At 37.0% G+C, this 26,500-nt stretch overlaps 1 protein-coding gene across 1 annotated transcript in view; it reads right to left on the bottom strand.

The window, feature by feature from the left end:
• Positions 1–3,999: 3,999 nt before the first annotated feature.
• The window catches only part of LOC131979579 (E3 ubiquitin-protein ligase SH3RF3-like), a 208,589-nt gene continuing 186,088 nt past the window's right edge, over positions 4,000–26,500 (bottom strand). Inside the window, exons 7-10 of the mRNA XM_059343616.1 lie at positions 25,685–25,932; positions 20,017–20,339; positions 5,296–5,672; positions 4,000–4,406 (exon numbers count right to left, since the gene is read on the bottom strand). Coding sequence (XP_059199599.1) covers positions 4,238–4,406; positions 5,296–5,672; positions 20,017–20,339; positions 25,685–25,932 — 1,117 coding nt within the window. The 3' untranslated portion in view covers positions 4,000–4,237. The remainder of the gene's footprint in view (positions 4,407–5,295; positions 5,673–20,016; positions 20,340–25,684; positions 25,933–26,500) is intronic.

Raw genomic sequence — 26,500 nt, 5'->3', positions numbered from 1 at the left:
TTTGGAACTGAACATTCAGTTTTCACAATTCAAATTCATTTCGCAAAATTCAATTTCAATTTTCTGCGATGAAGATTGACCAAAGAGGCGCCATGGCAACCGGCCGGCAACAAATGTTACAAAAAAAAAACCCGGAGCTGCTGATTGGCCGAAGAGGCGCCATGGCAACCGGCCGGCAACAAATGTTACAAAAAAAAAACGGAGGTGCTGATTGGCCGAAGAGGCGCTATGGCAACCGGCCGGCAACAAATGTTACAAAAAAAAACGGAGGTGCTGATTGGCCGAAGAGGCGCCATGGCAACCGGCCGGCAACAAATGTTACCAAAAAAAACGGAGGTGCTGATTGGCCGAAGAGGCGCCATGGCAACCGGCCGGCAACAAATGTTACCAAAAGAAACGGAGGTGCTGATTGGCTGAAGAGGCACTCTGTGTATCTTTGTCACAGAAAATTGAAAATGAATTTTGCGAACTGAATTTGAAATGTGAGAACTGAATGTCCAGCTCCAGACTAATAAATTCAATTTCAAATTACAATTCATATTCAGTTTTTCAATGCAATGATTCAAATTGAACAATACAAATTCAAATTATGTGATTCAAATTCAGTTTTTTGATGCAATTATTCAAGTTAAGCAATTCAAAATCAAATATAAATAATTCAAATTCAGTTTCTGGTGGCTCATATTTCAGCCCATATTTGTGCTTCATTCTGGGCCAGATTTTAAAAACAACAGGTGAGGAAAACGGTTCATAAAGTATATTCTTTCACTGATATATGTCCTGTATTACTCTCTGACACACACACACACACACACACACACACACACACACACACACACACACACAAACACCTACACACACACACACACACACACACAGTTCAAGTCAAGTGAAGCTCTGAGTTTCTCTGTGCTTCTATCTCCAGAAACAGGGAAACAAGGTAGATGGTTGTGGCTGATGTAAACCAGCCTGATCCACACTCAGGACGTAGAAATTCACAAAGCGGACTGACTGTACACTCACTGAAGCCGTACAAAAATACTCGTTAAGAGGTCGACGAGATCAGAGGAAACGTTGTTGTCAAAGGTTGGCAGTTGTGTCGTGAGAATCTGGCCTTTCTGACTCCGCCGTTACATTCTGCTGTGAGCATCGGATCACATTTGGTTTCACCATATTGCTGCTTCGGTCGGACAAAAACTCTCGACAGCATCTGAAGCCAGAATGTGTTTGTGTTTCTGAGCTCTGCGTTATAACAAATACGTTTGTTTTGTTTGTTTGTTCAGGAATTTTTTACACTTCGGACTAAAAAGGCTGGATTTTTGTCCTACGAAAGAGGTTTGTGCCTGATTTAACCCTTTGATGCACAACATGGTCTAAAGTGACCCGATATCTATGAGTTTTTATGTTCTATATCTTTGCAATAAATTATTTTCATCATTCAGTATTCCATGTTTTCCTCAATTAGTTTTTGATCATCATACATCCTAATTTTATGTTTTCCTTTATTAATTTTTTAATAAAATCCCTTTTTGTGTCACCACTCTTCTAATGCACAACATGGGTCAAAAATGACCAATATCCATTTTTTAGCTAAGTAGCTTACTAAGCTAACTACTTAGCTAACTTCTTGGCTAAGTATTTAGCTAAGTAGCTTGCTAAGCTAACTACTTAGCTAACTTCTCGGCTCAGTATTTAACTTAGTATTTTGCTAAGCTAACTAATTAGCTAACTTCTTGGCTAAGTATTTAGCTTAGCAAGCTACTTAGCCAAGTAGTTAGCTATTTAATAATAATAATACAAAAACGTTTTTTCTTCATAAAATATGAGAAGCAAAATGGAAATAATGATCTGTTGTTATCAAAAACAAGATATTTAAAGAATACTTGCAATATTCAATCATAAAATAAGTTGATATGTGCACAGAAACACACAGCAGCATTAAATAAAAATTATTAAATAATATGGGAAATGAATGAGGGTCATTATTGACTCATGTTGTACATTAGAAGGGGTTAAAATATGTTGAGCATCAAAGGGTTAAAAAGAAAACAGAAGGACGCGATAAGTAACGACGGAAATCCCGTTTGTCGAATAAATAACTGTGTAAAATACTGTTTATGTAGTAATATTGGCAGGTTGTTGAACATTTTCACCAAGTGCATTCTTTGTCTCTATAATCCCACATAAAGATAAAAAAACCTTTTTCTTTAAAGAGTTTTGGCTCAGCTTTTTGTTTCTTCCTACATTCAGCAAGCCAGCTTATTCAGTTCACCCCAGCGGTGGGACAAAGTTAAATAAAAACAAATAAAAGCTGTATAAATTTACGCAAGATATATAAATAGAAGAATGAACCACCTAATTCATATTTTGCACCTTTTTGTTTTTGTGACAGATCATCACAGCATGACTAGTTTGGGACAACACAAGTTCAACATCTATAAAAAAAACCATAATAATGCTACATGCATTGTTATTAACATATATGGGGGTTGGTAAGGAACACAATGTGCTTGTTGTCACAAACTAGACACGGAGATGTGCTTACAATGATCCTGGACTGGAGGCTCACACACTTTCCCTCCTCACCTGGCCGTTAAATTTGCACTTTTCCGACAAAGAAAGCACCCGAATTCAAGTTGTGAGGTCTCAGTGTGGAGCTGATGCTGTTTGTGCTCGTGTTGCTGGTGGATGATGCCAAGAGGAGAAAGAACTGAGAGGCAGGGTTTGTCTTTCTGTGCTGTTTGAGTCTGTTTGTGCCTTCAGTAGTCAACATCACGGCTCCGTCTCCGGGAAAAGCTGCCCTGCTCCCTGTGTGGCTGGTTGAAGCTGGGCCCACTCTTCTCTATGTGTGTGTGTGTGAGAGACTTAGTTGGACTGATACAGGTTTCTGGGGACAATTATTATTATGTTTTGTGCCAGTGGTTTAGGGTTCAATAGCATTTAATTTGATTATTTCAGTGTTTCTTGACTGATTGTTACGGTGGCCACACAGCCTCACAGAACTGCAACCTAAGAAAACACATGCAAATATACAAAACACAAGTAAATTGAGAAAACATCTTCATCAATCTGACAACACAACACAATAAGAAAAAGTGCTGCAAATGGACCAGAACACAACAGAAGTGTTTCCAGAGGACACTTAAAAGTGATGCACACGTCTGGACACGCTTCATATTATCACGTTATTTCAAGATAATTATAATTTCACGTTATAATGCTATAACGGTCATAGTGTGCTAACGTTAGCCGGTGATCAAAAGTAGGGTTGAAACTAACCACTATTTTTATTATCGATTAATCTGTCGATTATTTAAACGATTTATCGATTAGTTGTTTGGTCAATAAAATGTATATAAAAATCAACAAGTGTTTCCCAAACCACAAGATGACGTCCTCAAATCTCTTGTTTTGTCCACAAACCAAAGAGATATTCAATTTATTGTCATAAAGGAACAAAGAAACCAGAAATATTCACGTTGAAGAAGCTGAAAACAGAGAATTTGGTCTTTAAAAAAAACTGCTCCAACCAATTATTCGATTATCAAAATAGTTGATGATTAATTTAATAATCGATTATTGTTTGATTAATTGGAGAATTGTTGCAGCTCTAATCAATAGCATGCTAACGTTAGCCGGCGATTGATAGCATGTTAGTGGGCTAGCAAGACCAAGGCCAACTCGGTGCTGTTGAGAGAGACCAACTAAAATGTGAATCATTCATTTATTTGATTTGTTTAACGTGCTAGCGAGCTAACACTAGCGGGCTAACACTAGCGGGCTAACACTATATATCACGTTATAACATGAAAATATAATTATCTTGAAATAACGTAATAATATCAAGCGTGTTCAGACGTGTGCATCACTTTTAAGTGTCCTCTGGAAACACTTCTGTTGTGTTGTGGTCTTTGTTTTCTAAATGCTGCTCTTGTGTTGTCAGATTCATGAAGATGTTTTCTCAGTTTGCTTGTGTTTGTGTATTTGCATGTGTAGTTTCAGCTTTGTGAGCTCTCAGGGCCACCGTAGATTGTTCACCTTAAAAAAATGTATTTTGATCATATTGTGCAACTAAAAAAAATCTCCAGATAAATTACTTTTTATAAAATCTTCAATTCAAGATGTAACTGGAAACCAATATCGGTCCATCCTTCATGTTGGTGTGCAGCTGTGAAGCTCGTCTGTTTGTGTGGCGACTCAGAATCAGGAACAGTGTTTTGTTCTTTTGTCCACTTCTTCAGAAGCTCTCGACGAAGCTGCTGGGGAACAGGCCCGTCTGTCCCGTCCTCTGCAGGGTGCCTTTGTACCAGCCGTCCTCTCTCTTCTTGTGCACAAACACCACATCTCCTTCCCGGAGCTCAATCTCCGCCTCGCTCTGGGGGGGATAGGGCACCACCACACGATACCTGACACACAAACACAGAGTTAGAACACACACACACACAGTTATAACACACACATCGCTGTGGAAAACATCACACGCTGACAGAAAACACTTGAGAGAATTTCATCACAGTGTCAGTTCCCAAGTTTAGACAGCAGTGAGAACTAGAAAATTTCCTCTCGGGAAATTGTGAAAGGGCCACGGGGGCTACTGCCGGTGTGTGTACACTATGATGAGATTCTTCAGAGATTTCAAACAATTAATGCTAGTAATGTTATAATAGTATATAATATCTGGAGGAGTGTGCGCGCTTATGCGCACATTTGTGTGTGTGTGTAACGAAAATCGCATAAAGTTACCTGTGTGTGTGTGTGTGTGTGTGTGTGTGTAATTAAAATCACATAAAGTTACCTGTGTGTGTGTGCTTGTGTTTGAAGCATGTGTATCTGGAGGAGTGTGCGCGCTTACGCGCATGCGTGTATCTGTAACTGTAATCATATAATATATATATATATATATATATATATATAATGTAAAAGTAACGTTATGTCATCTTTTTTTAAGTGCCGTTTTGTGTGAAATTGTTTCATTTGTATTAGCTTGCTAGCTAGGTTGAAATAAAGCAATGCTAGCTTAACACAGTTAAGCACATTTTTCGTGCGGTTTGCACTTTCATCGTCTCTCTTGTCTCTAACTTTGTTAGCGTCTCCAGCTGAGCTTCTTTGCGAATTGACTTGTAAGTTAATAATTCTATAGACAGACAGTTTACAGTATTATATAGCTGGTTGGCACCATGGACAAACACAAATGGGAGTTCAACACCAATGGATCTCGCCGAGGGCACCAAATGGGCCCTGTGTGTCTGTGTGTGTGTCTGTGTGTGTGTGTGTGTGTGTGTGTGTGTGTGGTACCTCTCTCTGGACAGCGGTTTGGGTTCGGGCCGGAGGACCATCAGGGCGTTGACGGCTCGTGTTGCCGGGGGCGACAGCGGGAAGTTGGTGTCCAGAGAACCGGACTTCCTGTGCAGCGGCTCCAGGCCGATGGCCCCCGCCATCTCGCTCTCGATGGGGCAGGAGCCGGCTCGGCCCTGGGACGCCATGGGGCAGGAACCTGAGCGGGCGTGGTGGTGGTGGGGGTGGTGCGGGTGGTGGGCGGGGTCTGTTGCCACGGCGCCGTGGCCCGCCAGCGACGGGTCGTGGGTGGGCGGCGAGGACGGAGGGGAGCGAGGTTTCTTCTTGGCTGCTGCACCCGACAGGAGCTTTAATAAACCTCCTGCTTTTCTCTCCTTCTGAGGACGAGGAGGAGGAGATGGAGGAGGAGATGGAGGAGGAGATGAAGGAGGAACAAACACACAGAGATGATGAGGAGATATAGAGGAATATAGCTTTCATAAAGCATATCTTGAAAAGTGACAAGATGGTAATAAAAATAGTGTCTGTGTGAACAAAACCTCTATAGAATGTGTTTTTATTTATTCTCTACATAAAGAAAGCACAAATACACTCCCGACACATTAATAAAAAACAACATTTATGCTACAAATAGAAAAATATTTTCCTGTTGACCCCATCTGACACAAGGAATAAAAGTGGAAATAAAAGAACATTTGTTTTATCAGTAAAACAAGTTTCATGAACTGTGAATGACTGAAATTAATGTATTCCTTTATGCGAAGTTTAATTTAAGAGCTGATATCTAGACATTTTACATGGTTTTATTCATAATGATTTTGGTTATTATCAAGAATGTTTCCATGACTGTAGATGTAAAAATGACTAAAAAAGATACAAAATGACCAAAAAATGACACAAAATTATTGAAATGGTCACTAATTGTCCAAAAATAGATGTAAAAATGACAGAAAAAGACATCAACAGACTATAATTGACCCATTTGAAGCATTTTAGTGATTTTAAAATTTGACCTTTTTGACAAAAATGGACATGTTATAGTATTACTTTTTTTCTTTCTTCCATTTTTGCACATCTGAAAATTTGGTGTTTTTCTCTCATTTTATGACAGTGAGTGAGTATTTACCTTGGTACTTAGTTACTTTGATTTCAACTCAATGAGTTATTTTTCCACTCCATGCCTTAACCATTTTATTCAAACAATGACTCAATGAAGGACCCAAAAACATCTCTCCTCCTTTATCACTCTGAACATGCTGCTGGGAAACTTCTTGTTTTTACCCTAAAAGCCTAAATTTGGTGCCTCTCGCACATTCTAATGCCACGATTTCATCTTAATCATTGCATATTTTAATGAGTTATTGTAAAGGAGAATAAGGGTTCTTCTATGTTTTATTTAAGGTGTCTTATTTCAACAGTCTTCTTGCAAGTTCTGTGATGGATTCTGCTAACACATCCATGTGCTCTTATTTTGAAAGCTACATGTGTTTGCTTTTGCATCTGAAAATCTGGAGTTTTTCTATCATTTTTTGACAGTGAGTGAGTATTTACCTTGGTACTTAGTTACCTTGGTAAGAAATCTTGTGTCTTTTCTTTTCAAGGAATTTCTTTGAAGGGACACTGCCCCAGCATATATCCGGCCCCAGGTGACAGAAGGAGTTATTGCCCTAATAACTCAGACAAGCATGCTAATTAAGCTAATGTTCCCAGTATGAATGCGGCTCAATCCCAATGTGAACAGACAGGTAGCTGCTGGAACATGTGAGTCTACTGCTGAAGCATCAGCTGATTACAGACAGATTGTTTCGTAACACTTCTTATGCTCCCCCAGAGAACATTTTTACCCTAAAAGCCTAAATTTGGTGCCTCTCGCACATTCTAATGCCACTATTCCATCTTAATCATTGCATATTTGATTAATTATTGTAAAGGACAATAAGGGTTCTTCTATATTTTATTTAAGGCGTCATATTACGACAGTCTTCTTGCAAATTCTGTGGTGGATTCTGCTAACACATCCATGTGCTCTTATTTTGAAAAGCTACATGTGTTTGCTTTTGCATCTGAAAATCTGGCGTTTTTCTGTCATTTTTTTGACAGTGAGTGAGTATTTACCTTGCTACTTAGTTACTTTGGTAAGAAATATTGTGTCTTTTTCTTTCAAGACATTTGTTTGAGGGGACACTTCCCCCTCTTGCCCCAGCGTATAACCGGCCCCAGTTGACAGGAGGAGTTATTACCCTAATAACTCAGACAGGCATGCTAATTAAGATAATGTTCCCAGTATGAATGCGGCTCAATCCCAATGTGAACAGACAGGTAGCTGCTCTGTCTGTAATCAGCTGATGCTTCAGCAGTAGATTCACATGTTAGAGTGTTTCTTAACGTCTCCTATAAAGGAAGAGGCACGTTTCTTCTTCATGCTTCATTCATGCTGCGTTCAGTCAGTCTGAGTGATTTGAGGAGGACAAAACTCTTTTGTTTCCGTCGCTGCTTGGCCTGATTTTACAGTCTGGCTCACGACTCTGTGGATCAATACTGAGCATGCCGGAGCATAATTACATTTTTTTTCTCCATGGATGCATGAAGCTCTGTCTCTGCCTCAGACATCTTTTTTTTTTTTCCAATACATGAATTGCTGGACCGAGCATAATTCATTTATTTACATTCTATATTTACATTTTTAAAGCTGTGATGGACAGTTGTAATGGCCGAGGTATCGATGTGCAGCATGAGACCGTTTGATTCTTATTGTCTACAATAAAAATGAGTAAAATAAGATGGAACATTTCTTTAATATGGAAAAAAATAAAGCAAGATTACAGTTTAAGATTGGTTCCCATCAATATGGGCATTTAAAAAAATATATTATTATTATTATATTATTATTATTCCTGTTTTTATTCTTTTTTTATTCTCTTCTTCTTATTTTATTATTAGTATTCCTCTGTTTTTATTCTTTTATTTTTATTATCTTATTATTATTATTATGATTATTATTTATTAGTATTTCTCTTCTTTTATAATTTTATTTGCATTATCTTATTATCATTATGATTATTTATTATTAGTATTCCTCTGTTTTTATTCTTTAATTTTTATTCTCTAATTATTATTATTATTATTATTATTATTATTGTATTATTATTATTATTATTATTACTATGTTATTAATAGTATTCCTCTGTTTATATATATATATATATTTTTTTTTTTAATTATTATTATTATGTTATTATTAGTATTCCTCTGTTTTTATTCTTTTATTTTTATTCTCATATTTTGACAGTCTTCTTGCAAATTCTGTGGTGGACTCTGCTAACACATCCATGTGCTCTTATTTTGAAAGCTACATGTGTTTTCTTTTATTTTGAAGGCGGGTCTAACATGTTCTTACCATAACGCCTTATGGTGTGTTTAATTTACACTAAAAGTCGCAACTTGGAGCTCAGAACAGCTTAGAAAATTCTGACATTTGTATAGACCTTGAACGCACCATTAGCTGCCGGACACTCTATGTCACGTCACATCATGTGTTTAACATCAGGCTCCTCAAGAGCAACGTTTATTTTTACAGATGTTTTATTGTCAGGTTGTTTTGTTCCTTTAATCTCTCAGCTTCCATCTGAATGTGTCAGACTTTGTGTTTTCTCTCAACAAACCTTGTGATTTGATCATTTCTGGTTCATAACTCTCTGTTCTCTTCACCTCCCTTTATTCCCTTTGCTCCTGTTTGAATGATTTTTCTTAATATCAGTTAATAAACAAGCTGCAGTGTAAACATGTGACATGTTGAACAGCGTTCAGCTCGTCACCACTCAGAGGAAACTCATGACTACAATCACGTTATGACTCCTTCAGTATATTTAAAGTTTTAGCTACATCATTCTCTCTCTTATTTCCCTCCCAGCTGTCACAGTGAGCCGGTACAGATGGCTCAGTAATCAGTCCACCAGTGAACCAGGCGTACAGAGAACCAGCTTCACCACTGCTGAGGAAAGTAGAAGCTGTCAGTAAACACGGAGACGATCAAAGTGATAAATCTGTCAGAGAAAAAGACCTCAGAGGCCTCAGGAACACACTAAACACCACAATGTGTTCAGTTTCCTCATGTACAGCTACAGGATCATCTCAATACATCAGAATATGATGAAAAGTCCATTTACAAACAGCCCCAACCAAGTATTGAGTCATATAGATCAGTAGTTTTCAAACGTTTTGAGTCGCGACCCCCAATTTATTACCCAAAAAAGAATCAAATTTACCACAAAATGTTCAAAAAAGACACAAAATGACCAAAAAATTACATAAAATTAAGCAAAAAGGACTCAAATTGACCACAAAATGACAAAAAAGGACCACAAAAAGATACAAATTGACCAAAAAAGACACAAAATGACCAAAAAAGACACAAAATGACCAAAAAAAGACACAAAATAACAAAAGACACAAAATTACTAAAAAGACACAGAATTACCAAAAAAGACACTAAATTATTTTAAAAAGACACAAAATGACCCAAAAAAGACACAAAATGACAAAAAAGAGACACAAAATTATTTAAAAAAAGACACAAAATTACCAAAAAAAAGTAATTAAAGGGGGCGGCGAGTTTGAGACCCCTGTTCTCAATAGAGAGACACATTTCCCTAAATACCAAGACTTGATTATTTCTCACAGGATTAGTTTTGTAAACATTTTATATAACTTTAATTCCCCCAAAAACATACATTTCTACATTCTACATAAACAAATAATTCCTTCCTGTCACACAAATAAAGCTTGTTTGAATTTTGATGGAAAGATGAATGGAAGAGGAGAGGAAAGAAAGAGAAAAGGAGGAGAGACTAAAACAACAGGAGAGAGGAACTGAAAGCAGCAGAAAAAGTGAATACTGACTCCTTCTCCTCTTTCATCTGCAGCTTAAAGTCTTAATCCTCCTCCTGTGAGTCTGAGTCAAACTGCCGCTGTTCCTGAACCAACCACCAGGTGGCAGCATGAGCTCACAGTTTAACCTGGAGCTGAACGCTGCCTTGCTCTGCAGCACGCTGGCAGCAAGCTGAAACTAAACTCAGGGAGTTTTCTTTCTTTGTTTTGGTTTTTATTTTTTTATTGAATTTTTTCTTCTTTTTTTGCTGGGACAGTTAGATTGTATAAATGATATATTGATTGTAATTCAATGGTTGTAAATATTGCTTTCTTTTATTGTTATTAGTTTTTCTTTTCTTTTAATAAGAATAACAGAATTATAATAATTTATTGTAAATATTGCTTTCCTTATCTTGTTATCCTTTTTTCTGATGCTTGCTTTGGCAATATATACATTGTTACGTCATGCCAATAAAGCCAATTGAATTGAATTGAATTGAGTTTTCTGTTATCTGTTCCTTCATGCATGTGTATTTGTGTGAAGTTTTCTTTAATATATAATACGAGAAATTGCACACATTTACATACAACTTAATACAATCCCATCTAGGAATAAACCTGTTTATTTATAACAGCTGTTTTTAGTTTACATGGTGGAAATGAAGCTGTTATTTCTCTTCAAGGCCTCCAGACTCCATTAACAGAAACAAAACAAGAGTTATTATCTACCGCTGTCTCCACTCACTCATGTTTTGCTTATTGTGTTATTTCATGTTATTATAGATAGATAGATAGATAGATAGATAGATAGATAGATAGATAGATAGATAGATAATTTTGTATAATTTATTGGCCATTTTGTGTATTTTTTGGTCATTTTTACATCTATTTTTGGTCAATTTGTGTCTATTTTGATACTTTTGTATAATTTATTGGTCATTTTGTGTATTTTTTGTTCATTTTTACATTTATTTTTGGTCAATTTGTGTCTATTTTGATAATTTTGTATAATTTTTTGGGGTCATTTTGTGTCTTTTTGGGTCATTTGTACATCCATTTATGGTCAATTTGTGTCTATTTTAATACTTTTGTATAATTTTTTGGTCATTTCGTGTCTTTTTGGGTCATTTTTAGACAGATAGATAGATAGATAGATAGATAGATAGATAGATAGATAGATAGATAGATAGATAGATAGACTTTATTTATCCCAAGCTGGGAAATTACAGTGTAGCAGCAGCATTACACACAGAGACAATGACAACACAATGAAATAAAAAGAACAACCTAGGCATACTTCAAGCAATAAAATATAAAAATACAATAAAAATACAATAAAATGTAAAGTGTCTAAAGAAGGAGTAGAATAGAATTATCAGCTATTTTTGTTGTTATCATTATATTTGTCCAAACAAATGAACCTTTAGTTGAACCAGACATTAATAAAAAGGTCTAATAATATTTTTCCATGACTGTAGAGAACATTAACCTGATGCTGATGCTGTACATCTCTTATTTTCTGTGCAGGTTTTCCCCCCTGTTTCTCCAACAACTGGGACACACCGACCTCCATCTACTGCAGATATAATATAGTGAATATAATAAACTGACTAGAGATAAATAGGCTCCTACTACTCCTCTTTATAAACCCTAAAGATGCTGTGATGAGAGTAATGATGAGCCTGATGCCAGTTTGTGTCCACCTCCCTCGTCTAATTACTCGTTTACTAACCCACTCTTTAAACTATTTTGTTGTAAATTATATGAAAGAAACATGATAACTCCATATTTAGCCTGATAACTGTTATTATATGAGCTCAGAGCCCTCTGGACTACTCACTAACACATTAGTAGGTTTTTCTAGTGGCAGTTAAACAAAACAATCATGTATTTTATGACTAAAGTATGAAAGTTTCATCAGCTAATCTACAGACCCAAAGGTTGTTTTTTACACCTGGAGGCAGTTTAGATTGTACTGTATTCTTTCCTTCATTGGTCCTTCCTTCCTCTTTCGTTGATTGGTCCTTTCTTCTTTCCTTCATTGTTCCTTTCTTCCTTCTTTCCTTCATTGGTCCTTTCTTCATTCCTTCCTTCATTGGTCCTTTCTTCTTTCCTTCATTGTTCCTTTCTTCCTTCTTTCCTTGATTGGTCCTTTCTTCTTTCTTCATTGTTCCTTTCTTCCTTCTTTCCTTCATTGGTCCTTTCTTCATTCCTTCCTTCATTGGTCCTTTCTTCTTTCCTTCATTGTTCCTATCTTCCTTCTTTCCTTGATTGGTCATTTCTTCTTTCCTTCATTGTTCCTTCCTTCCTTCCTTGATCGGTCCTTTCTTCTTTCCTTCATTGTTCCTTTCTTCCTTCTTTCCTTGATTGGTCATTTCTCCTTTCCTTCATTGTTCCTTCCTTCCTTCCTTCCTTCTTACCTTGATTGTTCCTTCCTTTCTTCTTTCGTTCATTTGGTCCTTCCTTCCTTCCTTGTTCCTTCCTTCCTTCCTTCCTTCTTTCTTCCTTCCTTCTTTCCTTGTTCCTTCCTTTCTTGTTCCTTCTTTCCTTGATTGTCCCTCCCTTCCTTCCTTCTTTCCTTGATTGTTCCTTCCTTCCTTCCTTCCTTGTTCCTTCTTTTTTTCCTCATTCCTTCCTTCCTTCTTTCCTTTCTTCCTTCCTTCTTTCCCTCCTTCCATGTTTGTTCCTTTCCTTTCGTGCTCCTTCATGCTCAGCCATAGTCCTGTCACAAAATTTAGTTTAAAACCTTAACTTGTCTTGGGAGGCTCTGCACCCTACAGGTATATGGGCATTTTTTCTCAGGTATAAAGGTAGAGACTTGGAGATGGATGGATGGATGGATGGATCGTGTCTTTTTTGGTAATTTTTACAATTATTTTTGGTCAATTTATGCCTATTTTGATAATTTTGTCTAATTTTTGTGGTAATTTTGTGTCTTTTTTGGTCATTTTTACATCTATTTTTGGTCAATTTGTGTCTATTTCGATAATTTTGTGTCCTTTTTGGGTCATTTTAACATCTACAGTCTAGAAACACATCTCCATGTCCATCGTGATATGAGTCTGTAATGCTGTCTGCTCTCTAGACTCTGTGAGTGTCTGATAGAGATTATCTATAACTGAGTCTCCCAGACGGTTATCACAGCAGCTTCATGGTTTCCTCGGTAACAAAGAGCGACTCCTCATCGCCACCCCGACCTCAAACCTCCACTTTCTGCTGCGCTGAGATCAAAGCAGCAGAGGTAAGAGCTGTGAACCAGCATTAGGAGGACATTATAAAGGGAGACTCTGATGGGACTGATACTGACAACAGACAAAACTCTGGAATATAATATTTAACTTTCCTGCAGTAAAATGTCCCGAGTTATGAACTCAAAATTATCCTAAAATGTTTTTGACAATTTTCAAACCCGGAGAAGTTTGTAGTTTAAACCTCCCACTGACACCTGTTGACTATCTGCTGCTGTCTGGGGGCCTAGTAAGGTTGTCTCCATAGCAACCGCTATGTTGCCGCTTTATTTAACATGGTTTTCTGGATAATGATTTTGGTTATTATCAATAAAACCATGGTTTCGTTCACCGATATGTAGAGATTATAACGTCCATACAAAGTAAAGCATATTAAGATCATAACTCATATACAACAACTTTCTTATTTACTACTAATAATCAATAATTCTGAGGTTATTGAGGCAAAACTCTTAGTTAATGTCTTACTGGTTGTATAATAAGGCAATGCAGAATAAGGCATTAATAACTACTGAATAATGACTCATTAAGAGACAATATGTTACTTATTAGCATGCTAATAAGCAACTAATTAATGTTAAATATGTGTTCCCTAATAGAAAGTGTTTCCGTTTTTTTAAATCTGTTGTCAGTTTGTTATTACTTTCTTATAACTATGAAATGATGACATTTTAGGTGGAGTCTTTAGATAAGCCCATGTGGGTTTTCTGCCTCTCCGTGCACTTTACATTATTTGTTATCTTTGTCATTTTATGTTATTATAACTGTGCAAATAAATAAGCCTTGTCAGGGTTTTAAAAGCTTGTGAAACAGCATTTAGATGCTAATTGGATGGTGTAACTGGAGCCAGATCCAGACTGAGAGGTGGTTCTGGGTGAAGCAGTAGCTCATCAGGCAGGATGTCACTTAGGATTTATAAGCTGAGAACAGCGTCCCCAAAACAAATCGCAATGATTTTTGCCATTACAAAATGACAAAACAAAACAAAAAATAGCACATGTTGTACTTGTGATAAGACGGGGCCATTGTTTAATATCAGAATGACAGATTAAAGAGCACTTTAACCACCTTGTTGCAACTTTTATGAGATATATTCAGCGTATGAGTGATAATCCTGACTGCGGCTGGAGCCATCTCTGAGTGTGACGATGTAAACAAGGCGGCTGCCTGCTGTTCCATAGTCAATGAGCTGTTTGTCAGCTAGCCATAGATTAGCTGTCCCGCTCACTGGAGCCAACAGGGAAACAAATGGAGCTGAGACAGATGCGAGCTCTCGCTGCCATCCTTCACTGTCAGCACGGCTCCACATTCACCATCCGCAGCTCCAACACCAGACACCACAACCAACCATGGTATTAACCATATGGGCAACTGGGGCCCAAGACCTGTAAAGCAGCTGTTCTCAACCTTGGGGTCGGGACCCCAATTGGGGTGTCGAGATGATTTCTGGGGGTCGCCAAATCATTTTGGAAGTCAGCTCTGTCTCCACTGTGTTAAAGTGTTCATGTGTTAATGTGTTTTAGTCTTTTTGGTCCCTTAATGTCTTTTATAGTCATTTGTGTGTTTTTTGGTAATTTTGATCATTTTTTTGGTAATTTTGTGTCATTTTTTGGTAATTTTGTGTCATTTTTTGGTAATTTTGTGTCTTTTTTTTTGTCATTTTGTGTCTTTTTTTAGTCATTTTGTGTCTTTTTTTTTGTAATTTTGTTTCTTTTTTGGGTCATTTTGTGTCTTTTTTTTGGTCATTTTGTGTCTTTTTGGTCATTTTGTGTCTTTTCTGGTCAATTTGTGTCTTTTTATACTCATTTTGTGTGTTTTTTTGTCATTTTATGTCTTTTTTGTGTCAACTTGTATTTTTTGGTCTGAAACAGTGATTTAATTTGGTAAAACTTGGAAATATAAATTATTGACATTTAGGGCAATAATGTAAGTTAGCACAACAAAGGAAGCCAGTTGTCTGCTCAAAAACAAGTTGGTGAGTTGTTGTTACTTATATCTTTAAGTTGGGGTTCACAACAAGGGACAATAGTTCTGATAACTCTTATTTCTTTGTTGTGAAATTCGGTCATTAGCGAAAGCTAGCGGCTAACTGATGCTAGCGGCGCTGCTTGTTACAGCTACAAGAGTAGCCATTAGCGTATCAATGCTAACTCAAAATTGTTAAAAGTTATTACAATGTAAATTATAAATTAGTGCAACTTACAGTTGAGTTGACAAAAATCTGAATTCAGAGTTGAGCAAATTCAAAAACAAAACTTAAAATATTTAGTTTAATTGTCCAACTTAAAATTTTTTTTTTCTTAAAAGTTTGTTGCCTTGAAATTTTGAGTTCACCCAACTTTTCTTTTTTTGCAGTGTATGTAGTGGGTCAATTTTGCCAGATTATATTGATGCTGATGTGTTTTGTTTTCATAACATCATATGTAAGTGAGTGGCCTCGTGGTGCATTTGTAGTTCTATGAGCGTTTGCACATCTGTACATGAAAATGCTCTTGATGACAGTTAGTTATTGGTGTGTTTTGCCAGATTTTGGTGATTCTGGGGTCGTGATGATGGGGCCCTTAGTATTGTTGCCCAGGGTTACAGCAAAGTGTTAATCTGGCCTTGCTCACAACGTATAGGACTATAGCATTCAGCGTTGGAGCCAGCTGCCTGCTGGATGATGCTGACTACAGGCACATCACACATTTCACACACAGAAAGATGGAATATCTGGTGGAAAAACACCTTTTTTTCCAACTGATATGGTGTTAAAGTTAATTAAAAATATATACGGTGAGTTTTATTTGGAGGACGACTGAAACGGGATCAAAGGAAGAGGAAGTAGCACGATGTCTTTTTTTTCCTTTCACATTTGTATGTGCTAGTAGAGCTGAAATGTGTGTGAAACAAGACGGATTTTGTTCTTTGCACGCAGTAATTGTAACACTTGAGGGCACTTGGAAAAATATTGTATATCAATATTGCATTTTAAACAGTTTTTGTAAAAATAAAAACCTGAACACAATAACTTAAACACATTTATGGCATGAAAGCTGAGTTACACTGCACAAAAGACATTTTGCATAAGTTCGTCCTACTTTTAGCCATGATCGTGCTGTTTCCATAGAGGTGCAGGACTTATTATTATAGTATTATTGAGTGTGCTTGAAAGAGCACACCGGGTTTATCCTCTTTCTTTCGTGTTTTTTTTTTCCGGTCGACTACTCCTCCCAGAGTTTTGGTTGCACATACACTAAAAAGGTTTCAAATCAACCGGTTCGTCGACTTTACAAATTATTTGGCAAAACCTGACAGAAAATCCCCCCAATGTTACCCTATGGAGATTCTAGAGTGGATGACATCATTGCTAGAGTGGAGACGGAGAGAAGAAATTGTCGAGTTTTAGACACAAACTGACGAGTTTTAGACACTAACTGACGAGTTTTAGACACAAACTGACGAGTTTTAGACACAAACTGATGAGTTTTAGACACTAACTGACGAGTTTAAGACTCAGACTGAAGAGTTTTAGACACTAACTGACGAGTTTAAGACTCAGACTGACGAGTTTTAGACACTAACTGACAAGTTTAAGACTCAGACTGACGAGTTTTAGACACTAACTGACGAGTTTAAGACTCAGACTGAAGAGTTTTAGACACTAACTCACGAGTTTTAGACACAAACTGACGAGTTTTAGACACTAACTGACGAGTTTTAAACTCTAACTGACGACTTTAAGACACAAACTGACGAGTTTAAGACACTAACTGATGAGTTTTAGACACAAACTGACGAGTTTTAGACACAAACTGACGAGTTTTAGACACTAACTGATGAGTTTTAGACACAAACTGACAAGTTTTAGACACAAACTAACGAGTTTTAGACACTAACTGACGAGTTTTAGACACTAACTGACGAGTTTTAGACACAAACTGACGAGTTTTAGACACTAACTGACGAGTTTTAGACAAACTGACGAGTTTTAGACACAAACTGACGAGTTTAAGACACTAACTGATGAGTTTTAGACACAAACTGACGAGTTTTAAACACTAACTGACGAGTTTTAGACACTAACTGACGAGTTTTAGACACTAACTGATGAGTTTTAGACACTAACTGACGAGTTTTAGACACTAACTGACGAGTTTTAGACACTAACTGACGAGTTTTAGACACTAACTGACGAGTTTTAGACACTAACTGACGAGTTTTAGACACTAACTGACGAGTTTAAGACACTAACTGACGAGTTTAAGACACTAACTGACAAGTTTTAGTCACAAATTGACAAGTTTTAGACACAAACTGACGAGTTTAAGACACTTACTGACGAGTTTTAGACACTAACTGATGAGTTTTAGACACTAACTGACGAGTTTTAGACAAACTGAAGAGTTTTAGACACTTACTGACGAGTTTTAGACACAAACTGACGAGTTTAAGACACTAACTGATGAGTTTTAGACACAAACTGACGAGTTTTAAACACTAACTGACGAGTTTTAGACACTAACTGACGAGTTTAAGACACTAACTGACGAGTTTTAGACACTAACTGACGAGTTTTAGACACAAACTGATGAGTTTTAGACACAAACTGATGAGTTTTAGACACAAACTGACGAGTTTCACACTACTTTCAGACAGACACACACATCAACACCTACTTTATTATCTTACATGACTTCCTCCTCTTTTCCATTTTTAACAGTTCAGATTGTAATCTAATAATTTATGGGTGAGAGTCACGGGCCAGATTCAAGCACACTCAAAATTTCTTTAGAAATGTTCTTGTTATATATTATTATTATAATATCATTATTAATATGTATATATTGCAGTGAGAAACGAGGCCACAGTGAGTAAAATGTGACAGGAGAAAGCTGAAGAAGCTTGGGGCTCAGAGGGTTAATCAAGCAGACGAAAATAAGATAAAACGATAAAGAAAGTAATCGTCAGTTGTAGTCAGAAGGCTGTGCTCCTTTTTAAGTGAAATTAAACGTTAATTAAAAGATGTTGAACCAATCTTTTATTCCATGATCAGAGCCGTGATTGTTGCTTTTGGGGAAGCCGCGTTAACACAGTCTGTCTCGTCTTCATCTACTTGGCGAGTGACTTTTTATAATTCCCTCTGGGAGAAAAAAAACAAGTGTGAAGTTGCAGCATCAGGCTCTTGATTATGCATGTGGTGAAAATAATAGAAGTTGCATTGTAGAAGCAAGACATCCAATTATTCTATTAGAGAACAAGTGCTCTCATTTCTCAAAACACAAGAAATGTTTTGTATGCAGATGCAGCTAATTGAGGCGTCTGCTGCTGGAGAATCAGGATCTGTTTCCACGGAGGATTTCTCACAGTGTGACTGTTGAACACTGGAGCAAATTTAAAAACAAGCTGCTGATAATTGACTCATTTAAAAAGGGCTTTTGTAGTCGGTTGTTAGTATGTGCGCTGATGGCACTAGGGACCAAGGTTATAATAGTTTGGGGTTTTTCATTAGTTTTAGTTTTAATTTCGTTGTGATTTTTGTTTTCAAATTCAGTTAGTTTTCATTTGTTTTTAGAGTGGGTTTGCTAGTTTTAATTCGTTTTTATTTTTTGGAAAATGCATAGTTTTAGTGTTAGTTTTTTTGTATTGGGGTATTTGTTGGGTCCAGATTCAATAAGGTCACAATAAATGTTTCCTTTATTTCCTTTGTCTGATCCATCTCAGCCCCAATAAGTTTATTAAGTCATAAAACCAGAGAGATGAAATAGATTTCATATCAACCAAAAAGGTTTACGGATGAAAAAAGTTGACAAAGACGAAAACGAAGGACATTTTCACTATAATTTTAGTTAGTTTTAGTTAGTTTTGTAACCACAAAATACAGTTTCAGTTAGTTATTGTTGAAAAAAAAAAAAAAACTCTCGTTTTTATTTTTATTTCAGTTAACGAAAATGTTTTTTCAATTCTAGTTTTCGTTATTTCGTTAGTTTTCGTTAACTATAATAACGATGGTCCAGCGTTTGTGTGGTATGGCTAATGGTGCGTTTAATGTCTACACAAATGTCAGAATTTTTGACACTGTCCTGAGCTCCAAGTTCCGACTTTCAGTGTAAATTGAACACATCATAAGCCGTTTCGGTAAGAAGACCAGCCTTCGAAAGTAAAAGCAAACACATGTAGCTTTCAAAATAAGAGCACATGGATGTGTTAGTAGAATCCACCACAGAATTTACAAGAAGACTTTTCAAAATATGACACCTTAAATAAAACATAGAAGAACCGTTATTCTCCTTTACAATAATTAATTAGAAAGACCAGCCTTCAAAATTAAAAGCAAACACATGTAGCTTTTCAAAATAAGAGCATATGGATGTGTTAGCAGAATCCACCACAGAATTTGCAAGAAGACTTTTCAAAATATGACGCCTTAAATAAAACATAGAAGAACCCTTATTCTCCTTTACAATAATTAATTAGAAAGACCAGCCTTCAAAATTAAAAGCAAACACATGTAGCTTTTCAAAATAAGAGCATATGGATGTGTTAGCAGAGTCCACCACAGAATTTACAAGAAGACTTTTCAAAGTAAGACGCCTTAAATAAAACGTAGAACATAGGTGCTTACCTTCTCTACTTTGGGAGCGAGGACGCCCTGGACGCCGTGGGAGGGTCCCGGGGACGGCGGCTGCAGGGGGCTGGCCGGGTCCCCGTTGAGGAGCACCGCGGACACGTTAGGAGGCGTGAGGCAGGAGAGGGGGGAGGAGAGGGGGAGGAGGGGCCTGGAGGCGGGGGAGGAGAGGGGGGAGGGGCCTAAACTGGGTCCCGGCGACACCATGGAGAGAGGACGACCTGATTGGCCGGGGCAGCGTGAGGGGGAGGAGCTCTGAGGACGCAGGGGGGACAGGGCCACCGAGGGACGCTCCGGGCTGCCAGCAGGAGGACTGTGGACTAAAAAGGACACGTGTTAGTTTTATTGTGAGAAACTTTTAATGAGTGCAATAATATCTTGTTTTGGCAGGAAATATGGAAATGTTTTCAGAGCTCTCAGTGTCCTTTTATTCACAGTTTTATTTAATAAAATCTCAGAGCATTCTTGGATCAGCAGTTCAGAAAATCAGTGACAGTTTCTGGACAACTTATAGTAGTATTATTATTATTATATATTATATATACTTATTGTTAACATATACATTATATAGTATAGTATATTATGTAAATATATATATTCTCTCTCTCTCTCTCTCTCTCTCTATATATATATATATATAAAATACACAATAATAATAATAATAATAATAATAATAATAATAATAATAATGATAAAAAACTAAAAAAAAGAGAAGTTTAACAATACAAAACTTATTTCTAGATAGGTATAATTTGTAGATTTAAATCCAAAGTTAACGTTTCAAAAAAATAAATAAAATAAAATAAAAATAAAAATAATAATAATAATGATAAAAATATTAAAATAAAAACAGAAAAAACAGGAATAAAAATTAATAATAAAAATAAAATAAAGAGACAAACTGATAGTCACGTAAATAAGGGAAAAAAACAATAAAAAAAATATTTACTGTAAAAAACAACAACAAAAAACAATAAAACATAAAAGAGAAGTTCAATGATTCCAAACTTTTTCTTCTAGATAGGTATAATTTTTTTATTTAAACCTGAAGTTAATTTCTCAAAAAATAACAATAATCAATAATAATACTTATAATAATAATAATAATAATAATAGAATTAATAAAATAAAAACATACAAAACAGAAATAAAAATGAATAATTAAAAATAAAATAAATAGTCAAACTGATAGTCAAGGAAATAAGGAAAAAAACTATAATAAACAATTTATTGTAAAACAACAACAACAAAAACAACAAAAAACAATAAAAGATAAAAGAGAAGTTCAACGATACCAAACATTTGTACATTTAAACCTGAAGTTAAAGCCTCCAAAAATAACAAACAAAACAAGCTAATATGACAAGATGAGGTCCAAAACCTCCTCGCTAAAAATGTGCGTGGGTGTATCATGCAGTGAATAATCTGGTTATAATAATAATATAATAATAATCTATTGTTAACTCGAGGCCTCATACTGAGAAAACCTCTTGCAGAAATAAAACAAACAAACAAACAAACAAAAAGAAAGAAACTGTCTGAGATGTCAGATGAGAGTTCTGGAGCACTTTTCTCAGCCTTCAGTTTGCATGAGGTCATTTATGCTCATGAGGATAAAAGAACACAAAAATACACACCCACATAATCATAGACACATGCAAACACACACACACACAAACACACACACACACACACACACACACACACGGTTCTAGCCACCTGCTCTGCTACACTGCAGTACTCAGGCAGAAATCCACAGAGAGGCACGCTGGTCATGTGATAAAACCACTAAACGCCACAACTATGCACATACTTTATTTTGTAATGGAGACCAGATGTGTGTGTGTGTGTGTGTGTGTGTGTGTGTGTGTGTGAGAGTGAGAGAAAAACAGAGGGAGAGAAGCAGAGAGGTGGACTAAGAGAGCATGAAGCTCTGTCATTACGCCTCCATAAAACAAAAAGCACAGTGATGTCATTCAGCTGTGAGTCTCTGTTCACTTGTGTGTCTGTGTACGTGGGAGTGCACATGTCTTGGTGTGTGTGTGTGTGTGTGTGTGTGTGTGTGTGTGTGTGTGTGTTATTCTTGGCAGCGTTCTCACAGTGTGACTCTTTAGGCTCCTAAAAAAACTGGTCACCATTATTTAGTGAGAGGGAGAAAGAAAAGAGAGAAAGAGTTCTCAGAGATGAATAGACTCTGAGTGGAGAACAAGGCTGATATCATCTAGACCTTTACACACAGGTGTGTGAGTGTCGGTGTGTGTGTGTCGGTGTGTGTGTGTGTGTGTGTATTGCTGCTCTTGTGCTAAATTATTCTTCTGAGAGTTCCAGTTTGTTCTCTAGTTGTTCTGCAGCAGAGATGATTCACTGGGTTCATATTTATATTATATTTATAGATATTATATATTATTTTTACAGTCTATGGTTCATATAGAGCAGAAACAACAACATCCAAAATTAAAACTTTGTTCTAATGAAGATACTTCTGGCTCCCTCAGCCATAGTCCTTCCTTCCTTCCTTCCTTCCTTCATTGATTGTTCCTTTCTTATTTCCTTGATTGTTCCTTTCCTTTCCTTCTTTTCTTCTTTCCTTGATTGTTCCTTCCTTCCTTCCTTCCTTCCTTGTTTTTTCCTTCCTTCTTTCCTTCCTTGTTCCTCCCTTCCTTCCTTGATTGTTCCTTCCTTCCTTCCTTCATTGTTCCTTTCCTTCTTCCTTCCTTCCTTCTTTCCTTGATTGTTCCTTTCTTATTTCCTTCATTGTTCCTTTCCTTCTTCCTTCCTTCTTTCCTTGATTGTTCCTTCCTTCCTCCCTTCCTTCCTTCCTTCCTTTCTTCCTTCCTTCCTTGATTGTTTCTTCCTTCCTTCCTTACTTCCTTGTTTTTTCCTTCCATCTTTCCTTCCTTGCTCCTCCCTTTCTTCCCTCTTTCCTTCCTTCCTTGATTGTTCCTTCCTTCTTTCCTTCCTTCATTGTTCCTCCCTTCCTTCCTTCCTTCCTTCCTTGTTCCTCCCTTCCTCCCTCCCTTCCTTCCTTCCTTCTTTCCTTCCTTATTCCCATGGAGAGTGTTTCATGCTTCAGTCCTAAATTGATCAGCCCCTTCCTGTATCTGATGTGATGCTCCTCTATCTCCAGTATCTGTATGTTCCTGTATGTGTCCTGCAGCAGTGATGATTCACTGGTTCATAGAGCAGCGAGGAGGCTGCACGCTGTTTGCTTCCAACAACAACAGCAGCATCAGAGGAGATCTCATAATATACTTTTTCAATGCAAAATTGTTCTCAGCGTGACGGCTCTGTTGTAACTACTGTCACCTCACAGCAGAACAACCAGAACCCTGTCTTCTCTCTGAGCACTTTACATGGTTTTCTCTGTTTTTTCCAACAATCAAAGGACGTGCAGGTGGACTTTTTTCGGGACTTTTTTAGTCCCTGTAGAAGAGCAGGGCTGTTTTTCTCCCCTATAAAAAGCCTGGTTGCTGATTGGATAGAACACTAAGCAGGATGTGATGTAGTACTGGACGCCACAACAACACGCGACATTTGTAAAAGCCGGTGAAGCAGTGTTGCCAATTTAGCGACTTTTCAGACCCCCTTAGCGACTATTTTTCAAAAAAAGCGACTGGCAACAAATCCAGCGACTTTTTCTGGTGTTATTGGAGACTTTTGGAGCGTCACAGTCCTCCTGCAGCAGTCTCTCCCAGCTACAGAGCCAGAGGGGATGTTAACCCCTTAGCGTCCAGTCTGCAAATTGCTAATAGGCTAACAGTTAGCTCTGTAGCAGTACAGTGTGTATGTGCTAACAGGCTAACAGTTAGCTCTGTAGCAGTACAGTGTGTATGTGCTAACAGGCTAACAGTTAGCTCTGTAGCAGTACAGTATGTATGTGCTAACAGGCTAACAGTTAGCTCTGTAGCAGTACAGTATGTATGTGCTAACAGGCTAACAGTTAGCTCTGTAGCAGTTCAGTGTATGTGCTAACAGGCTAACAGTTAGCTCTGTAGCAGTACAGTGTGTACGCTGTGCATAATTAGCCATGCTGGTTTGTTTATGATCAGCTGCTTTTAAGAGTAAATTTCTTATTTTAAGTGTTCAACATGCTTATTTCTAGATTTAATAATCTTGTCAAGGTAAATTATCTGTCCATGCAGCAAGATCATTTCCTTCAGATTTACTGTTTGATCTGGTTTTTAGACTAAACACCTTTTTTGTAGTGTATAAAGGCAAAAGTGGCTGAAATAACTGCATCACACACATGTTAAAGCTCTGTGATAGTTGCAGAACATTTATGAATGGAAAATAGTTGCATTCACATTATAAGGAATGCAGAAAATATCATTAATTAATCAAACTTGTGGCTGGAATGAATATGGGAAAGGACACAATGACCAATTTTGTGGGATGTCCCAGAAAAGTAAAAAAAGGGAAATGAATTACTGTTGGCAGGGAGGAGAAATGCGTAATACATAACCTTTTTTTGAATAACTATGGCTATTAATTCTAATTCAAAAACGATATATAGTGTATATGACTCTGTATTAATATAGATACAGTCTCTTTATATACATATAATTATGCTTTATGGCAAAAAAATATGTGTCCACAAACTTTAGTGTGCTTTTGGTTAAGGAATAATATGATTTTAATGTTCAAATGTCCATAAACTTTTGGCCACATGCTGTATTTGAATGCCACTAATTGGATTTCATCCTTTTCATTAATTTGGGCATTCACCCAATTTTTCTAAGTTCTGATTTTTTCTTTTCCACATGACTAACTGCACAGAGCAAACTGGAGGTTAAAGAGGCTGCTGTGAGCATATGCCTGCACATTTTTACATGGTGCAGAAGCTACTTGAATTAATGACGGATCAATATTCTATTATGCTGTAATCAGACACTAAATGCTGCAAGGACCCCAAAGATCTGCACTCTGCTGCTTTAAGCCTGCAGGCTGCTGACAAGTCTGAATGCACGACCTCATACTGCAGACGCCTCAACGTGTGAGGAGAAAACTTTATTTCTCTGGAGTGAAGCAACAAGATGCAGCTCTTATTCCACATGGCGTCAGAATGTGGCTGCTTCTTTTTCACAAGTTTTTTCTATCTTGATTGCCACTTTGGAGTTTTAAATAATGTATTTAGTATGGTATGTACGGCTGGGCGATATATCCATTTATTTTTTAATGTGATATGGAGTTAGACCACATCACACATATCGATATAGTTTAAGTTTGCAGTGATTCTTGCTCCAGGCAAGCAGTCATGGAAAAAAATATTAGACCATTAAACCTGGTAACTACAACTAAAGGTACATTTGTGATGTAATAATGATGATAACAACAAAAACAGCTCATAAGAGTTATATATATACATGTATAAAATACACAATATTAATAATAATAATAATAATAATAATAATAATAGAAATAATAATAATAAAATAAAAACATATCGCCCAGCCCTAATGGATGTTGGGTGTGAATGTGATTGTGTTTGATCAAGAATGTGTTAAAACGAGAACAAACCTGGAACAAACAGATGCTTCTGAATGTTTAATGAATCCAATGTTTAATGACTTAGACTGATAATGTGATTCCTAACAGTGTGTGTGTGTGTGTGTGTGAGTGTGTGTGTGTCTGTGTGTGTGTGTGTGTGTGTGTGTGTGTGTCTCACCCAGCTGCATGGAGGTGCGCTGCTGGTTGGTGTGCTGGCTGGAGCGGAGGCAGTTCTTCAGCTGGGCGGCAGCCGTCTGTGGGGAGGAGGCGGGGCTGGAGGAGTTACAGGAGGTGACCAGCGGGGTGGAGGGCCGGGAGGAGGAGGGCCCCGGGGACCCCGGGGAGGACGGGTCGGACACTTTACTACACCCACCTCCTCCTACCGGACTGGACAGAGAGGAGGCCCGAGAAGCTCCAAACGGAGCCCTGCAGAGAGAGAGAGGAGGAGGATGTTGGGTTATTAGTGAATATTTCAACTGTTTAGAGGGTTTTTATTTTCATTTTTTTGCTTTTGTCAGCACTAGCCAGTGATGGAAGAAGTATTCAGATCCTTTACTGCAGTAAAAGTACTAATACACACTGTGAAATGACTCCACTACAGTAAAAGTCCTGCATTCAAAACTTACTGAAGTAAAAGTACAAAAATATCAGCATCACTTGTAAATTTTACATCCTTAAACTGTAGTAATTAAAAAAAAAAAAAAACATTTTAAAGTTGTAGATTATAGCGTCCTTTACTGCTAATTTAACAGGATGATGCTGCTTTTATACTAATTATTAATGCAATATTTACATGCAGATTTTGCTTATTGTGCAGTGAATACCAGTAAATTAACATTCAGTTATTATTTATTGTACACTGAATACCAGTAAAATGTACAAGTTGTTCTGTAAAGTTGTTTACATTTGTACTGTATTTTTTGCAGAATTATTCTGGGAACCACAGCTGACAGTTTTTTTCTGTAAAACATATATACAACATATATTTTTTTTT

This window comes from Centropristis striata, chromosome 10 (assembly GCF_030273125.1).
Source record: "Centropristis striata isolate RG_2023a ecotype Rhode Island chromosome 10, C.striata_1.0, whole genome shotgun sequence".
In the NCBI taxonomy this organism is placed as follows: domain Eukaryota; kingdom Metazoa; phylum Chordata; class Actinopteri; order Perciformes; family Serranidae; genus Centropristis; species Centropristis striata.
Note: the sequence above shows the minus strand (reverse complement) of the source record. Positions and strands in the feature narration are given on the sequence as shown.